The 19,935-nt window shown below is 35.8% G+C and overlaps 1 protein-coding gene across 4 annotated transcripts in view; it reads left to right on the top strand.

Moving 5' to 3' along the window:
• CACNA2D3 (calcium voltage-gated channel auxiliary subunit alpha2delta 3) overlaps positions 1-19,935 on the top strand; it is a 463,402-nt gene that overhangs the window by 406,910 nt on the left and 36,557 nt on the right. For all 4 annotated transcript variants that reach the window (XR_012837017.1, XM_075761986.1, XM_075761987.1 and 1 more), the window contains 4 exons: positions 8,858-8,919; positions 9,858-9,902; positions 15,963-16,025; positions 19,373-19,443. Coding sequence is in view for 3 of the 4 variants with exons in the window: in XM_075761986.1 (XP_075618101.1) it covers positions 8,858-8,919; positions 9,858-9,902; positions 15,963-16,025; positions 19,373-19,443 (241 nt within the window). In the remaining variant the exon portion in view is untranslated. The remainder of the gene's footprint in view (positions 1-8,857; positions 8,920-9,857; positions 9,903-15,962; positions 16,026-19,372; positions 19,444-19,935) is intronic.

The following is a 19,935-nucleotide window of genomic DNA, read 5'->3' on the forward strand; positions in this document are numbered from 1 at the left end:
GATGTTGGAAGAAAGCTGAGACTAGTGGCCATGCAGGGGGATGTTGGAAGAAAGCTGAAGGCTTGTAGGAACTCCTTAGAAAAAATCTGCCACCAGCAGTTTTCTTTGTGATGGGGCTTGCCTTCTCTCCTCACACTACTGAAGCGTTTCTGAGGCTAATAAAAATACTACCCATCCCACTTTTTTTTCTTTCTCTCTCTCTCTTCTCTCTTCCTCTCTTCCTTTGTAAGGAATGAACCAGTTGTCAGTAGGTGTCAGGTATTTTCTAAAAGTTACAGGGAAACTTTTAGACACCAGACAGGGCTTACCCATGCCCCGCCTCACCCCCTTCAAATTCTGCAGTCTAACCCCACTATTTTATGCTATCAATGTACTCCTTGTATTTCTCAGGAACAAGGTATATATCTTTCCAGCAAAGTGCTCTTAGTATAATTTTGCATGTCAAGTGGTTACCTCCCTCCAGGCTTATGGGAGGGTTGGGTTTTTTTTTTTCTTTTTCCTTTTTTTTGTGTGTGTGTGTTGGTTTTTTTTAAAATTACAAATGGATTTCCAAGTAGCTCCCTTGAGCTGTGCTCCTGGTACACAAAGTTTATCACGGGGTAAATGAGTAGATTTCTGTGGGAGCCCTTTGTTAGAGTCTTGGCAGCACATCAGCTACTATCTTGTAAAGTTTGAAATACAACGTAACTGTCTGAATAATAATTTACGGATAACCTGTTTCCCTCCTGAAAAGGCAATGGACTTTCAGTCAACAGCATCTATATTTTTTTATGTTTTCACTCAATTTATATCCTTTTTGTGTTTCCTCCTGCTCCTGCTGCTACTTCATTAGTCCTCCAGAAGGAAGATATGTGTCAGGGAGTCAAAGGGAGTCTGGTTTATGATGATGTTCACAGACTGCCCTCCGCAGTTCGGTTTGTCAGGGGTTGGCTGCAAACCAAGCCCTTCAGCTTTCCCTGGTGGTTTGAGTTTGGATGAACTTCGGCCTCCCAGCAATCATCATCCTGCTCCCCTTTCAGCTTGGCCTCACATCAAGTTCCCAATATCTCCTCCCTTTCTGCTTGAGCTTGGCCTCCAGGAAATACCAGTTGCCACTGCCTTCCCTGTATCTTGGGAGTTTCCATCCAGGCAACTGCTTCCACCACTAATTCTAAAAATCTTCTGGAAGAAAATAGCAGGTTTTTGAGGTCTTTGCAGAACAACTTCTTAAATGGACAATGGAAAGTTGAATTTACTTGTTTACATATTGTATCCTGATAGATCTGATGAAGGAAGTATTCTTTGTGTTGCTAAAACCTTATGACATATTATGACATGAAAACTGTCTCCCCTAACAAACTGATAATTATATAGGACTTACAAATGCATGTGTATGTGCAGTCATTCCCCTTATTTGATGTTAAAAGGAAAAGGTAAGATACCAGTAATAATACAGGACTTTTTCCTGAATATTTTTAGAATCCAAAACTATGTGATAATTTGCACTTTGATTTTTTTTTTTTTTTTATTTTACATTGTATCTAGGTTGGTTTTGGAAAAATCAATCTGTAAACATTAATGAGGTACTGTAGCTCACATTTAAGTGGAAAAGGTAGGTTTGCATTTACATGGATTTCAAATGGATTTAATATTAAAATAATTTAAGAGTACCTAAATATGCAGTGGACACATTGTGGGGTTAGGCAAGAAGGTTTCATGTCAGAGAAGCTACAAGAAAAGTTGTAAAGAACATTAGAAACCTTCACTGAGTTAAATAATAAAATATTAAAAAAAAAAACAAACCAAAACCAACAAAACAACACGTTGCAGAGGAGAGTTTGTGAATAATAGTAGTATCTTATACAAATGTTATAACTGATATTTTATTTTTTCTGGGGTAGGAACTATGCTTTATTATAAGAAAAACAGAAGAAAGTGCACAACTACTCAATAGTTTGGTCCAGCTTTTTGTCAATTTTATTTTTTTATCACAGGCTACTTATAACAGTTCATTATGAAGATGGCTGGTATCACCACCAAGTATTGAGGTGGCCCAGCACTTCTAATTATAAGCTCATGTTTTCAGTATTTTAAAAAATAGCCAGACTTAAACTGTTAGGCTGAATTTTTTTTGTGTTGGGTGTCTGAATCAGGTTCAGACATTCTGGATAATAAAACTAATATTTTTTCATGTTAAAAGAAAATTCTAGGGAACTTTGAAGAGAGGAACTGAAGAAAATGGGCTGATGTGAGAAGAGGAAGGTATGAGTAGAATGGAAATGATCACTGAGATCAAGAAGGAAACTGAATGAAGTGTGAAGTTTGGAAGGGTGAAACTGCATTTTACTGTGCAAGTAAACTGAAACTGGGATTAGAAACAGTCTGGGAAGTGCACATTTGATGAATGCTTATTCATATATTTTATATATCCTGCATGTGATGAAAGAATGACTGTCACTGGGAATATAGCTATGTTGGATGATACTAGAGCATAACTGTATTACTGAGAGTGTGTGCTGGAATACCTCTAATTTATTAGCTAAGACTTCTTCAAATTGAGGGGGAAAAATCTGTGCATTTTCTTTTTAATTACAGCACGTAACACATATGTTTTTAAGTATTTTTAAGGGCATCATCTTTGGTGGTGGGAGTCTTCCATTAATCTGTACTAGAGGTATTTTTTGGCAGTTATGATGTTTATTTCTCAGTATTATGCGCTGGGGTGTAATATTCTGCGTCTTATTCTTTGGCCGAGCTAAAAGCTGAAGACAGAGAATTTGAACTGAAACAGATTTAGAGTGTAACAAAAGAAATGCAATCAACTTCTTTAAAGTAGTTAAAGGTGTTCTGGAATATTTCACATTTAGTTATTAGATATTTTAAAAGATAGTAATAAGAGGTAATATGAGTAGGCAGAAAGAAGGGAATCTTAAGGAGTCTAAGCTTAATACACAAAGGTGATATAGATTAAAAAAATAATCCTACTACAAATCTGTCTCCAAGATTTCTTATTTTGAAGCCAAGTTAAACCTCATTTAAGATAATTCCATCAGAATAGGAGGCCAATGTCCTCAAAATGTGGAGGGTCTTTTATGTCTGAGAAAGAATCTTAGTCTGTACTATATTCTGTGGGAAAAGGGAATGAAGACCTTAAGATATTTTTCTAACCTTGCTGATCTAGTGCTTTTCTATAGTGTAATGTTCTATAGGTATTTTACAGAATGGAAATCCTCTTAGCTTTTACTACTTTTTCCTTAATTATGTATTTGGAATCCCTCTGCCAGGTTTATAGGGAGATTCAGTTTCTCTGTGCATGAAATAAATCAGCCTAATCTATTTTCCACTCTCATTTTAAGTAGATGATGATTCTTTTTATTTAGAGCCGAAGAGCTCTGTAATTCTGCGCACAGAAGTAATTTGTTGAGGAAGGCTTTCCTTATCTTTCTGTCCATTTGCTTAACCCTCGAGATCTTGCAATGAACACAAGCGATCCTGATCTGTTCTGAGTAGGTATTTGTTTTCCTTCGTGTTTGCCTTGATATTAAGCAGCCCTGAGCTCTGTAGCAGTTGAGTACTTCCCAATACTTCTATCCTCAAAGCATCCCACTAAAAGGGTGAAATATTACCCTCAGCCATGGAATCAATGCATAAGGAAATTACTTATTTAACAATAATTATCACTGAGCCAAGAATTTAACTTTGTAATTCTCAACATCTGTTATTTCATAGGGTTATGCGCTACAGAAGAGCAGCCACTTTATTAAAGGAAAGAAATATCAGGGAGTTAATAACTGGTTTTCATAGGCAGCATTAAAGGTATTTATTGGAATCACCTAAGTAAATGTGCTAATATGACTGAAACAAAAAATTGGATTTGCAATATTCATTTGAAATGACAACTTTTGTGTTACATGGAGAAAGAGCCTTAATTACCCATCTGTCAGCTCACAGGAGTTGATCTCCTGGATACCTCTAGCTCCAGCCCACCCTCCCCAGGGACATTGCAAAGGAAAGGCAGCAGTGAAGACAAAACATTCTCTCCTCATCTTTACTCATTTTTTTCCTGGCTGAAAAAAATCTTTCATACCTCAGCCATTTCCATTGGACCAAGCCTACATATGTTGAAGAACACTTTATAATATACTTTAAAATGTGTATTCCATGTAAAGATCAATTACAGTTTTTGTGTTTGTGTTATGTTTTTAAATTAAAAATGTGGGTGTTATCTGGATACCTTGCTGAAAAATACTTAGAAAAATTTCAATGCAGTTACACTTTTTTTCTCTAACCTCTGTTTTAGCCGTTAACACCCAGGAGGCTAAACAAGGAATTGGTGACATGGGAGGTATAATTCTGACGTTTCCCTTTTCCCCCACATGTAGCTGGTTTGTAAAACATAGATTTAAATATAAAATAGCTTGGAGCACAGATTCTGAAGTTCTGAAATGCTGAAGGAGTAGAGATTGCTCAGAAAAATGTATTGGCTCTAAAATCTTTTGAAGTATATTTGAATAGTTCTTAAGTCATTAAATAACTCGACCAAAAATATCCTGTGCTAGTTACAACGTTCGCAAAAAACTCAGGGAAAAAAGCCTGCAAAAATGCTTTAGTATCACCTCAGGGATTGAAAAGAAAATTATTTTCCCATACACTAACACTGTTAATTCTTTTGAATGTAGAGGCATTTGAATAATTATTAGCAGAATTGTAGGAAACGTTCATAATTGTCATTTATTATATATTACATAGGTTATAGAATATTTACAATTTACTCATTCAGTGACAGGAAAGTTCCTATGTGGAATTGTGCAAGGTACAAATGTAAGGAAACTAAAATGGTGAGATTAAATTCTCACATTAGAATACATCTCTTCAAAGAAAATGTCTATTGCTGCTTTCACCATACCGTATTTATGGGAGCTGTGTTTTCTCCTCCTATCCTGCAACATAGGTACAGATCATAGAACATCCAGGTTGGAAAAGACCCTTAAGATCATTAAGTCCAACCATAGGTTGAGTCCAACTGTCATGTAGCACCTCATTATTTAATAGCAAGTAAAAGGATTACAAAACTCTAATTGAGGAAATACTTCACAAGGGAAATATGTAAGCTGTTGTGTGTTATACTTAACATGTTGCCGTTATAACATTGTATTATCTTGACCAGAGTCAACTAAGTTTAAGGTGCATTTCTGTTTCACTTCCTTCAATGGTATTGTACCTCAGAGATTAGTGATTGATACAGCTCTTTTAAAAGTTAGGTAGAGAAATAAACTGAATCTTTTTTGAAAAAGTAAGGAAGTCAGTAACTAAATGAATAATGTCTGAGCTTTCAGTTTCTACACAAACTACACTGCTGCTGAAATCATGGGAATCTGCTCAAGTGGGAGCAAGCCCAGTATTTCTCACTTTTATTTCCCCTCACAGTCTGTCCAAGGAAGCATCAAAATTCTTAGAGCTAAATGTATGAAATCAAAACTGCAGCTGCCTGCCTCCTCTCATCTTCGTGAAGAAGGATGCTCTATGTTTCATAGAAATTAGTCCCAGTATTTCAATTGTCTTTATACGACAGTATTCTGATGTGCAACTTGTTAAAACAGGCACATGGAATCTTTTACAGATGAGCTCTGTTGTAATTATCTTGTTACTGTTTCAGATTCTCTCTCATGTGGTAAGTAATTTATACCGGACACTAGAAAACCTTCAATAGATATTCACTTCCTTTTTATTTAAGGAAGAGTCTAGGCTATGTATTTAGCACTTCTCTACAGAACATTTGCACTTAAATCTTACAACCAGAAGATCATTTAGATTGGAAGGGATCTCCCGAGGTCATCTAGGCCAATGTCCTGCTCAAATTTGTATATAGATACAACTTCATTATGGGAGAACAAGAGTTTTAATTGTTCCTTAATGAATATTACACTTTCATTAATAGTTTACAAGAACAAAAATAACATTTAATCAAAAGTTTCTTTGCAAGGTAATTTTTACAGGTCAGCCTTGGCAGATCAAATAATCTCTAACTTACAGAGACTGATCACTGACAGGTAATGGAATAGTTTGTATTCTAATGTCATTGTTATCGATCTGTACTGATACTTTGCAGTTTAGATATGCTATAGGTCTTGGATAGATGCTATGTGGGTTGGATATATAAGCACAAATGGATGAACTTCCATAAACGTAGGGGAATAAATCTTTGTCTTCATCCTTTAAAGCTCAATAAATGTTTCTCTCATGTTTAAACCTTAAACTGATGTTTGATAACAACTCTCTTATTTTACATCATCAGGATAATGAACTTGATAATTTTCTCAATTTTGGCAACTGCTTCTCTGTTCTGGGTGGTGGTCTCTCTAATAAGAGTGCGAGTTCCAGAGGGTCGACCTTAAATGAACAATATCTAACCACAGTCCACTCGTCGGTGCCTCTTAAGAGCAGCAGTATTTCTAACTGATAGAACAAGGCTTTGGAGAGAACAGATCTGTGTTTTATTCTAAACATTACTGTTGTGACTCTCCGTATCAGATCTTTGTGTGAACTCTGGTATTCATTTCCTTTATGCGTCATTTTCCCAGCAATAAAATAAGAATATTAAGACGTAACCACATTTAGTGAGTATTTTGAGATTCTTTGTTGAGAGGTGCTCTATAGTAAGTATAGTTGGTTGAAGTTGTTAGCATGTATGAATGAGTGAGGAACAGAATTTGTAAGGCACCTGAGAGTCCAAAGGTGGGAGACAAGCATTTTGGAGGGTTTATAGAAATAGTTCAACACATTAGGAACCTGCTTGGTTGTGGAACCACAGAAATCAGTAGGAGTTTATAACAATTCTGCATAAACACTTCTGAAAATTTGCATCTTTAAAAAATCTAAATACTTTTGAAAATACTTTTTTTTTTTTTCATGAACTCAGCCATTCAAAACAGATTAGCCAGAAGATGCTATTATAAAATCACTTGGGGAAAGATGCAGCTCCACGGGTCTATATATCTTAATTCTTTTGTTTCCCCAGCGAAAAATGCGTACTGGCTTACAGCTGTGACCCAGCTGAGAAGTGAGGTTGACTCCACTAGGTCCTGTCAGGTTACCTTTAAACTGAGAGCTCAGAAACATTTAAAGATTTGCAACACTGATTTAAGAATTTACATTTTTCCAATGCAGAGTAAAGACAACCACTTCTCACTCCAGCTTTGCTTAGATATCATGTTTTATTGCTCAGAAAGCTTGTTCATTCTGTATCTTTTGGAAAAGAAGTCTGATCCTCCATCATCAGAAAGCTGTTGATTCACCTGAAGTCTGCAAAAGATGGCATTCTTTGCAGGTTGGAGTCTCAGATTGTTAGAGTCAGATCTAGTGCCTTGGAAACCTGTTTGTGTATCTAATGATGATCGTGTGGCTTGATTCAGGGAATTCAACAAGAATGTTCACATGCAGAAAACAAGGCATAAACTTTGCTTACTGAACTTAAGAAGACTTTTACTGATATCAATGGTTTTACATTAATTCTTACATGATTAAATGGATTGGTAGAAATGTAATATGAGATTAATGTTTCAAATACTGATATAGCATCCAGAAGCAATATGATTTCCTTGGGGAAAATTCCTGAAAATGTGTGTGGTTTGCCTCCATTTCAGAAAAAGCGGGTAGGATGTGCAGATCACCTGCATGCTAGGAATGAACCTAAAGGCAAACAACGGATGAAAAAAACATGTGCTGCATGGCTGTCAGATAGCATCTTCTCATTGACCGTAAAATAAATTCCTAGATAATAAAACGTAGCTGGAGAGAGGCTCCTCTGGAGCTTATTCAAAAGGAGAACTGGATTTCTCTACTTACTCTCCTGATGTCCATGAGTTACAAATAGCAGAAAACTATTTATAAACTGCTATAAGACGACAATTCTTTATGTAATTTCACATCCCATTGTATCAGCTCATTACAGATTTCATTTCACATACTTTTTTCTACCTGCTAACACAAAATAAATATGTGCATCATGACATCAGCATGTGTGCATTTGCAAAAGCAAGTACCAGTAATCTAAATGTAAATACATTTTTCAAGGATCCCTGCTGTGAATCCTAGAGGAGGAATGAATAAATAGAAATATTCTTCAATTTTCCAAAACAACTAAATTTTTTTGAAGTTTCATTTGGTTTTAAACAAAACATTGTAGCAATGAATTTGCTTGAAGTTAGGTGTTCAGACTTTCAAGGCTTTAAAAACTGCAGCTTTTGTGAAGAAAATAGTATGCTAAGGCTGTAGATTAGTCATTAGGGCACAGTCCATTCTTTTTCCAAAGCAATTATGTATCCTCTAAGCTGACGTGAAAGAGCCGTAGGGCATTGAACTAGAACCCGTTGATAAATTGTACTGAACAACTAGAATGTCACTTGGTACAGGGCCAGCACTGAAATAGTTTTACAGAAAAGCCTAGCACAAGGTGTGCTCTGTGAGTGTGAGCGAACATAAAAGATGTGGTCCAGGGATGCAGCCATAGCTGCTAAGAGCAATCAAAGCAGATGTCTTTAGCCCCTCTATCCCTGTCTTGCTGCCGCATTCTTCATCAGATTCACTTCTTTTAAGTAAAAGGAAACTAATTCCAAAATAAGCAATTTGAGTGATGTTTGCCTTGTGTACTCTTCATATTATATTAGCAATGGCTTCATGTTTAACCAAACTGTAAATGGTTTAAAATATGACTGCGTGGTCTCTTCAATTTAATTGGTTGTGTTTTTCTGTCTTAGGGCTTACTTTCTTTTTTTATTATCAGATGGTTTTCCCTTCTGATTAATTTTAAATAATCATTTTGAAAGAATTAAACATGCTGGTTTTGTTTTATTTAATTTTTTTTATATGTCTTTCCCAGCTGTAGGTATCCAGATGAAACTTGAATTTTTCCAGCGGAAATTTTGGACTGCAAGCAGACAGGTATATTTTAAATTTAACTTTGTTGTTGAATTCACAACAGCTTTCTAACTGTGCAGATGATGGTCTGCAATTATTTTGTCACAAGCAAAACTATTGTAAAGACACAATGTATTTGAAATATATAATGGCTAGCTCTTCTGATTTACATTCCAGTTCATCATTACAAAAAAGAGAATTCAGTGGTCAAAAACTGTGTCTCAATGCCATATTTATGGAAGCAAGTAGAAAGATTATTAATTTTAGGCTCCTAGACGTAATGACTTACTTTGTTGGTCTGACACGTGTTGATTTTCTCACTCAGAAAAAGTGGAAACAGTAAACCTAACTGTGATATTTCTTCGTTTTCAGTGATAGCAGGATGATGCCTTCTCACTTACTTAGAACCTATCCTCTAACATCCAGTACCTGAAGTATCACATAGATTAATTAACTAAACTAAATTACCGAATATGGTTGTCATTCACAGCCTTTAATAAACTGTACCTAAAATGTTCATGATACAGAATTTGTACTCACTGAAGAGGACGATCATGTGCTTTCTAAAGATTAGGAGATGCCATCCCTATTTTGAGAATAGATTGGAACTGTACTGTTTCAGAAAAATACCCCTAACATGGAGGTCCTACCCCACCCCTTTTGGAAAATCATGTATTCTCGCCTACAAATGGTTTCCAGGCTTCTAACACATGGAGGAGATTATGGTGTTTAAAACAGTTGAAGTTACAGTGTGAATGCATCCTTTCTCTGCAGACAGGAACAGAACAGGATTGGTGAACTGATTTAAAACTTTCCTAGTCATTTTTAGAACAATTGCTGCCAGAGGAAAATGTAATCAATATGAACTTCTTTATAATTGTGCTGATATGGATGTTTAAAATGTCATATTTTGTAATAAATGAGAAATGAAATATTTTATTGATTTTTGATATCATCTCTAGTGTGCATCTCTCGATGGCAGATGTGCTATAAGTTGTGATGATGAAGTAAGTATTTAACAGATTTTTTTTCCATTTATACCTCTGCTGCAGTAGAACATAAAGTTGATGAATTTAGTTTGAATATCTCATCGTACATTATAATCTCCTAGTGTAATTCAGAATCACTTTCTAAATATTATACTGTTTAGATAGTGAGACTTTTTTGATGACTGCTTACAAACATCCATTTAATTACAAGGTAGATACCGATATCTCAAATATGTGTTGTAATAACTTGTGCTTTGTGAATCCAGTTGTAGAAATAATTTGAAGCTGTTCTAAGGCATTTTTTTACTACTTTATTGTTCATCTGAGAAGCTAATCTCTGATGTTCATACTAGAATTAGATATGAATTCAGAGTTCAATCTATGCAGAAGATTGAACCTAAGGTTCGTTTGGCCTAACGAACTCACTGAAGTAGCTTTTTATGTAGTTTAATTTGTTAGATAAAACCAGTATTTTTAATATCTTATGCATAGATTTTTGCAAAGCATTTGACATCACACCATAGGATGTTTTGGTTAAGCAACCAATATATCACAGGTTAAATGAATTAAAAAGTGGTTAATAAAGCACAGACTGTATTGACATATGGGGAGGAAATAGGTATACATGATTCTAGAAAATAAGAGTTGGGTTTGAGATGATATATCAGGTATAGTTAGTGATTTGGAAGAAAACAAAGCAATTACTGATAACATCCGTGTGTTATCTCTAAACTGAGTGAATGGTGTGAGGAGATCTGGATCACCTGAAAAACTGTGCTTGAACAAGCTATATGAATTTAAATATGATCAAATGTAAATTCATGCATCTGGAAATAAAAACTACAGGCTATATTTGTGTGATATTTTTCATACAGTGGCCAAAAGACCTATTGCAAAACATACATAAAAGGCAAGAGCCTGTCTGACTCTATAATTCCTGCTAATGTAATGCTTTTGCAATCTTTTTTTTAAGTAGGATGACTTTTATTTATACAGTCATACAGTTTTTATACCGTTTTATTCAGGTTTTTTTATATATCCTTAGTTGCTTTCAGGAAAGCCGCTATCTGTATGGCCAGGACTCAGCAGTCAGCACAGCATCAGTTTTTACACCCTTTTCAACAAATGGTACTCACAGCAAACCATGAAAAACTGGGCAGCTATCCCCAGCATTGCAGACTCTGGTGTTTAAACAATGCCTTCTCATCTCTTTTCTCGGAAGCCATTTCTTCTGAATATCTTCAAGTTCTCACAAGTTTGTGTCTCTACTTTTTACAATAGGAACCCACATGTATTATTTGTGGTATTCCATTAGACTTTATTTTCTCTTTCTCTGCTATTTCTTCTTATCTTTCTTATAGTCTCGCCTTACAGGTCTCTTTCTGACTGTCCCAGCATTTGAAAGAGACTTCCAGTTCTTATCACAGAGGTGCTGCTTGCTCTGTGTTAATGTGTTTCCAATGAAATCTCCACATCTTCCGCCACCTGAACCACTGCCCTGACTGTATTCCTGCCTATACAATAGTTAATTCATTTGGAGTGTGCTCCGTGTTGTGTAGCACTAAGTTTGTTCAGGCTGTTCAGGACATAAAAAAATTAACAAGAATGGTTACATAAAGTACTGTGTGGTGGTTTCTGTAGTAAAAGTTATCAGACTTGGGCTTTCCTGAGGACAGGTAATTCAAAACCTTAAATAACCATGGTAAAAAAGAGTTAACGAATGTGTTTGACGAGTGCTTTCTAACATGTGCCATGATTATATTAGATATTTAGTTGCTTAAGGCAAAAAATGTTATTTTTTATCACTTTTGCGTAAATTAATTTATAAAAAGTTTAAAAAGTACATCATCAATCCTAGCAATCTCACTTCTAGGACGCTACTTCACAACCTCATATACTGTGACATTGAAAAGTGTTTTATTGAAAAGTGAGTCCAGGACATAGGTGCAGTGATAAAATTTTTTAAAATACGTGTCTGCTTAATATGAGATTCAGGTCACAAAAACCATTCCAGGGAGAAAGGCAGAACTTAAAACATCAGCAGTTATGAGAGTAGAACACTAACTTCTTCAGCATACTAAATCAGCAAAACTTACAGCAAACTATAATTCATCTACTAGAACCTTGGAATCTAACATTTGGAGGGTAGAGATAGCAATAAATAATAGAAAATAAAATTTGCAGTAAGCCAAAACACAACGGCCTGATTATCGTGCCATCTTTGGCAACAAAATGGACCATATGAGTCAACATATCTTTTGCATTTCTAGCTATAACAACTTACAGACTCTTCCATTTAAAGCTTGTATCATTTCAAACATTAAGTAAACTTTTCCAAATATGAAGTCAACTTTTCCAAATATGAAGTCATGAGAAACAAATCAGATTCCACCCAGGTGTGGTGAAGGTGCTTACTTGGCCCAAATTCCAGGCTGTTATTTGCATATTGACCGATTTTAAGGTGAGCTTATAATGTTTATTACCCCATTCTCCTAAGAGTGATCTGACATCTACTGAGAATGAAGGTCTGTAGAACTGTTAATTACCTAAGTTTTGTGACCTTGCTTTACTGTAGCTTCCTATAGACTTAATGTGCAAGCTTTACCTTGAATTGTTTCCACCAGCTTTGAATAGTTTCATCAATGGGTTTCCAGTCATAGCCAACCAGCTTGAGCAGTATAACTGCAGGTACTCAGGGTAGAGTGTCCTCCTTGTTTAGCCTAAACCATCACGCTTTTGGGATTAAAAACTGTGCAGAGATTACTTCATTTGTGATAGCCTTTGTGATAGAATAGTAATACATAATTTCTTGCATAAAACACACTCCTGCTGCAAAGTGTCCAGCTACTTCATCAAAATGACCATGTTATCATTCATTACTGCAAAGATGTTTTTGATCTGTCATGCTAAGAAGCAGGTACGCACTGAGAAAGATTCCAAGAGTGCACAGCCAGAAACATCTACTCTTTTCTTTTTTATTGCTTTGGCAGTTAATAAGAATAGTCATATACTTTGCTAAGTATTCATGCAGAATTTCTTTTTGCTATTACATTCATATCCAAAGAGAACACAAGCAGTTTAAAGTCTTTTCAGCTACTTTCACTTGACACCAGCAGGAGCCATGTAAGCATATGGAGAAATTCAGTAATAGTGTGAACCTTGGTGAGTTAGAGATTCCAAACTTTTTTTAATGACAAAATATACTGTTAATAGGACTCAATCAAATATCACAGCTCCTCTGTTGAGCCTCTTAACTGTCACAGCTGTCTTTTCTCAACGGCAAGAAAATGTCTGCTGAACAGTTATGGTATAAATTAAAGCATTTAAAAGTATTAAGACATTAATGCAAATAGAGTGGCACAATAGTCATACAGAAAATTAGTTGATGAGTTTGTATGATACTTTTGATTCTAAAATACAGACATCCAATTAGAAATACTTCCCCTCCCCCCCCCCCCCCCCCCCCCCCCCCCCCCCCCCCCCCCCCCCCCCCCCCCTTGGAAGGCTTTGAAGTTGCTCGTTTCTTCTTGTTTTCCTGATGTCTCACATTTTATTTTAATGTTCTGTTTTCTTTCTTTTTCGTTTTTGGTTTCTTGACCCATATTACATTCCATTAATGTTATTGTATATTGGAGCTGTGAAAAATACATAGAGGACTTGAACTTGATCAAAGTTACCGTAATTCAAATGTGTTCTCAGACCTCAGTCAACATTCTTGCTGTGTTTATTCTGGACTTTATGCCTACTCTATTTTACAAGCTCAGGGACTCTCCACCTATGGAACGTTTCCCTTGAAATCTGAAGTTCACTGAACTTGAACCTTTGGGCAAACCTGTGCATAGTTCACTTCCAATACCTGTGGAACATTGTGAATTAAACCTCTTTCATGCAGCTCCAGTCTATGCAAATGCTATTTTCCCATGCATTATTCTTGTATCTGAAATCTTATGTTTGAGATTTGCTAATGTATTGGATGAGTAAATGCACCCCACTGTCCTCTGTCAGTGCTAAATTTAACTTGCAAACTGTTTCTTTAATGTAGTGCTGAATATTGAAAGTTATTTATCTTGCTGGCAAGCAGGTGAATGAGTGAACAAATACTTTTCCCTTGTTAATGTTTCTAAAATGGATTGAAATAGAAACCCTCTTATCACCACTTTCCTCCAAAAAGATACAGATTCCACTTATTGCGTTATGCCTGTTTCCAATAATAATGTTAAAACATTCTTTTATCTTTTTAAATTCTGAACAATACTAGTGAATGACTCTGGCTTAGAGATTTGAGATGTGGCCACTAAGTCTTGAATCAAGCCAGTGTTTTTCCCAACTGCGTATAATCCATAAACTATGAAATTAAGCCTACACTCTTTCTGGTCCAGCATAACTATTTTTATTTATTTTCTATACTGTGGAGTAATATTGTTTTAAAGCACTATCTTTAGATTAATCTTTCATGCATGAGGACTGCAAATATGTATCCTCAAAAGAGCTCTTTGTTGACTTAGCTCCTCTCCTAATAAAATTAGTGGGAGGTTTATGATTGACTTTGGGGAGAGCAGTGTTCTGGTGTTACAGTCCACTTCTGAAATTCCACCCTTCACACACCATTGAGGTTAAGTAGCTGCCTCTTCTGAATGCATTAGCTCTACTCGATTCTTTGCCAGCATCATCAGCTTTTCACGTTGTATTTGCGAATTTTTGGATCTAGCAGATCAAAGGTTGAAATGAATTGTTTCAACTTCCTTTTAGACAGGCTTTCTGTCGCTGGGGGTGATTGTCGCTTAGGGTCTCCTATTAGAATCAATATCCTGCATCTGCGTTAGGAATCATGTTCATTCCAAACTTTTGCCTGATTTGGGCTTCTTTGATTTTTTTTTTTTGTTTGTTTTTTTTTAAGTAAACTTCAAGTCAGCATTTCCACAAAGCTCTTCTTCAGCCCCAGAGAACAGTACTAATATGTGGCCAGAATGAGAATCAGACACATCTAAGCACCTCTTGAAAAATCAGACTGCGTTTTCACAACATCTTGCACAACTACTACTGCATGGAACTGCTTTCCTCTCTGAAACAGCAGAGAGATTTTGCTGGATGTGCAGAGTGTAGCAGAAAGCGTATTTTATCATGTCTCTGTGCAGCCCATTTGCAGCAGGAAAGGTTTTGAATTAAAAGCAAAGCCATGATGATTCCTATATTGGAAGCCATCCTACTTTTTTTTTCTTTTTTTTACACAAATGTGTCAGAAAATTCAAGAAGCAATGATAAAATGTTTGCTGATTTAGATCAACAATAGAAATACATTAAAGATTTAATGCTGAGGTAGGTATTTGGCAATACTGAAGAGAAACTGAGTTATATCAAGGTTTGAGTTGAGCCTTATGTTTAAACTCTGAAGCACAGTAATTAAAACTTTGCCTGTAGCAAGTAATTCACTTGAGGGTAAAATAGTGCATGCGCATATGGAGGGAAGCACTGATTTAGGTTTACCCTCTTTTATACGGTTTATACGTCTGACCTATGAAAAGCTAACAGTCCCACCTCTAAATCCAGTTCCCAATTAAAAACACAATTTGAAAAGCTTTAGGAGACCTGTGGGGCCTCTTTTACAGAAGTTTCTGGTCCCATCCCCCAATGAACAAATTAAAAAATATTACCTGGTCCCCTGTTGGTCCTCCAGGCTGACACTGTGTTTTCATTAATACATCATTAGGGTAATGACATTGTGCTGATGTTTTTCTCCAAACACAGGAGAAGCCATCAGGAGCAACAAAGTTCTATGCCTTTGCAAACTTAGTTATAAGGAAAACTTTTAAGAATGGATTATAAAGCACTGACCTTGTTCTTTTTATGTTTATATCCTCTCTTTCTGTACACTACTTTGTTTTGTTTTGCATGAAAAAATGCATAAAAATTAATCAGATAACATCCCGTAAGTTGAGACTACATTCACTTAGAAGCTATGTAAGCCATTATAACAACCTGGAGGCTTTACCCATTTAGAAGTCACTTGGAATTAAAGTAATTAACCTATTGCTGTATCCTAAAAATCAAAAATGAAAATGGTATTTTATTATTTTTCAGACAATCAACTGTTACCTAATAGATAACAATGGATTTATTTTAGTGTCTGAAGACTATAGACAGGTAAGTGAAAGATTTTTATTCAGTCTTCTTATGTAACACATTCATATAAATTTACTTGTTTTTTAAATAGGCCACTATCTTAAAATGTTAAGGAATTAGTAACATAAAATTAAAAAGTCCTTCAACAAAGAATGTAAATTGTTTCTCGCAGGAGCTCAGTTTCTGTCTCCCATTTGGGCAGTGTCTGCTCTTAAACTCATACATGTTCTCTTAAAGGGCTTTTTTGCTGTAGAAGTATCTGTCTTCCGTAAAACATTTTTACCCTAAGAAAAAAATATTCTCTGTGGCATTTTTGCCACATAGAAAGGTTGGGGAAGGAGGGAGGATGCTGGGGACGCAGAGCATTTACATTCAAACTTGAGATAAAGAAATCTTACAGAGCTGTTAGCTGAGGAGTTTGTTTTCTGAAGTGGATTACAGTCATTGAAGGATTAAAACTAAGTACTCAGCACCACAACAGAGAGCACAAGGATCATGATTAATGGGAAGATCATTCAAAACATTAATTTGCTTTGTCTTCATAGAAAATTATTGAAAAATGAATGTATAATCACTCAATCCTGCAAACCTTATGAAGGAACCGTCACCATTCTCATTAACTTTTGCCTGAGAACTGCTGGGATGGTGCCCCAATTATGCCAGAATTGTCTGAAGCTGAATTTCTTTTATGTGTTGGGATCGTGAATAGGAATATCCACACTCCTGCTTAGCCCTCGGGTGAATTAACTTTATTATGACCAGGTTGGTTACTGAGAAACAGCTATTGGAAAGAGCTCTGGATGACTTGGAAGAGTGACTGGACAGGAGATAAAAAACTCGAAGTGAATGGCAGAAAAGAAGGCAAACTGAGTATTTTGCTTTTAAATTAAAAGCCTGAATTATTGCAACCTTAAATCTGACACTTCTGAAAGTAAAAATATACAGATATTTTTCACCTTTGCGCAGTGCAGAAGTAATTGCACGGTTCCTCGTGATCCCTCTCTCCCTTGCCCTTGGTTGAGACTTTGAAAAGTCTATTAGCACATAATAGACAAGGGAGATACAATTCTTCTGCAACTATTATCCTTCCGATGCGTACTAAAGTATTTACTGTTCAGCGTGCTCTACGATGTTATGCAATAGTCATTCTTCATGGTGTGTCTTCTTACATGCAAAACTGAGCACCAAAATCTATTATTTCATTTTACTTTATTAAATGTACTGCTTCCATCCCTTTAGAATGTCAAGCATGTTCTGAATATAATTCTAGGATGTACTCAAAAATAATATGAACTAAAATGTAACATTGTTTAAACATTAACTGCATTATGTTAGAAGCAGCTGTTTGTTTTTTTTTTCCCCCTCTGTATCTATCTATCAAATCTGTATTTTCTACTTAGTTGAGCAATGACCTAAGAAAAACACTCATAGAATAATCTTGATACATCTAAAACATTTTTGTCTCATTATTCCCCCTGTTGTTGTTGTTATTATTATTATTATTATTATTCACAGGCACTTAATTGTGTCTTGTGTAACCGATTTGCTAGTTGATAGTTGGCTATGGCCAATAAATATGATTAGGAAGAGATTTTTCCTTTGGTAGGTTACCTGACAGTAGCCATTACATATTCCTGTGAAGAATATCATTGTCCTGGTTTCAGCTGAGAGGGTTAATTTTCCTCACATTAACCCCGTCAGCTGAAACCAGGACAATCATGTAAACAACTGTTGGACCAGAACTAGCCTAGAAATGTGTTGTGACCTGTTGTTTTAGTTACAACAGATCTAAGCCTAAGATGGACAGTAAAGTTGTGTCTATGATTATATAACGCTATAGGAAGATGATGATAATTACAATAGTATATCTTTATTTTTATATGTGTATGTATGTACACACTCTATATTTATCGTGGCTAGAGAAGGGGTAGGGAAGTGGGATGACGCATTATCAATTACTTACCTGTCTGGGGTTGTTTCAACACTGTTTTTCTATGGACTTTTCAAAAAAGACCTGAACTGCTCTAAGAATCTGAATTGCAACTAAATTCTAATGTATTAAAATCATGATAATCTGACTGTTACTGCTTTAAGGGAGAACTAGTATTTACAAATAGAGCTTTTGTGGAGAGAACTGTCACTGAAATGTCTTTATAAGACTGAAACACAACTTGATAAATCAAGTTTCTTACTATCTAAGGTTATACTAGCCATTTATGGTTTGGCCTTTCTGACATTGCCTGCCTCTCCAATGGTTAGGATAATCTTTCTTCATCAGTCAGCTAGGGCTATTGAAGCTAGTATTTTTAGTCATATAAGCTACAAATGCTCCTCTTGTTTCTAGGAGACTTTACACACCCACATGTTTTGGAAAATGTTCCAAGTTTCCCCTGAGAGGGGAAAAAAAAAAAAAAAAAAGGCAGCAATACTTGCCTTTTAGGTGGAGGAATGCCTTTTTTTGGCTAGGGCTGTAACTTTTCTGCCTGTGAACTCCCAGGTGCATACTTGAGGTCAGCTAAGTTCCTTGTAATGGAATTGGGGTTTAGTTCATACAAAACCTATGGAATCCATGCAATTTGAGAGCGTAGTGCCCTTTCCCCCCCATAAATTGTGGGATTTCTCCCTTTAACAATGCAGAGAACATACCCAATCCTTCTGGGAGTTGAGGCTCTAAAATAAAAAATGTCTCCTCAAACTAGAAAAATGCCGTACATGCAAGATTTTCCACTGTCATATGAGTGGCTGCGGATGATGGAGTCACTTCCATATTACATACCAAATTCAGAACATGAATGTTTGTTTTCTCAACAGAGATTTATTTTTATTAGTCCACATCTACTGAACAAGGACAAAATGAGTAATTCATCAGGCTGAGTGGTTTTAAGTATGAAATTACTCTGAATGGAGTTAAAATTTATAGGATTGATGAAATGTACTGTTCCAGCTCCTTAAACAGGTCATGCAGGAATTATAAACAATGCTTTCTAATGGCTGTTTATGAAATCCTCTCACAACCTGTTTATATCTTTTTTGAGTAACATTTTAATCACAAGGGTTTGTGATCAGATTAGTGTGTTTTCTTTACAAGCTTTAGGTTTGGATGGCTTTTATTTCTGATATTAGATGTTATATAATATACCTCAAAATATTGTTTAAGCTTTCACATCTGCGCAGGGGTAATAACGTAATCCCTATAACCTGCCATGACTGTGAAGTCCTCTTCAGTTTTTATGTAGCAGTAATCCTGAAAACCTGTCTATGTAACTGTCAAAGCCGCTCTTGTCAGATCCTAGAATATGCCAGTTTAAATTGCACCTAGTGTTGTTTTGCATTTACTTCTGGTAATTTCTTACACTTTCCCCTTACAGACTGGTTACTTTTTTGGGGAGGTTGAAGGGGCTGTGATGAACAAGTTGCTAACAATGGGCTCCTTTAAGAGGTAAGAATTAACTCAACTTTCTATATCTTAAAAAGTGTTGTAAGAACAAAATAAACCAAACTCAAAGTCATGTAAAAGAAGTCCAAGACTGGCAGTGTGGCTGGATTCTCATTTATACCTTTTTTCCATATGATCTGAGTGTAACTAGACGCCATGCACATTGAACGTGAAGAGTATTGGAGACAGCCTATAGTAAGTTTCTTTTTAAAACAACAATTTATTTGACTCCAATGTTAAAATTGTGTGCCTCTCTTGCTCCCACTGTGCTCAAGTGGGAAAGGGATTGGGCCATATCAACTACTGAACAGTTTTAAATGGCTTTAAAGCGAGTCATTGATGCAACATTAAACATTTTGACCTGTAAAAAGTTGGAGATTCCTCAAACTGGGCAGTGCAAAATGCCCTACTGTTGAAGGGAAAGTGTTCTGCTGGTAATTAATTTTCATTCACATGCTAACCCACCTTTCAACGTTGTTGTGACTATTGACCTGG

Source organism: Balearica regulorum, chromosome 10, assembly GCF_011004875.1.
Source record: "Balearica regulorum gibbericeps isolate bBalReg1 chromosome 10, bBalReg1.pri, whole genome shotgun sequence".
In the NCBI taxonomy this organism is placed as follows: domain Eukaryota; kingdom Metazoa; phylum Chordata; class Aves; order Gruiformes; family Gruidae; genus Balearica; species Balearica regulorum.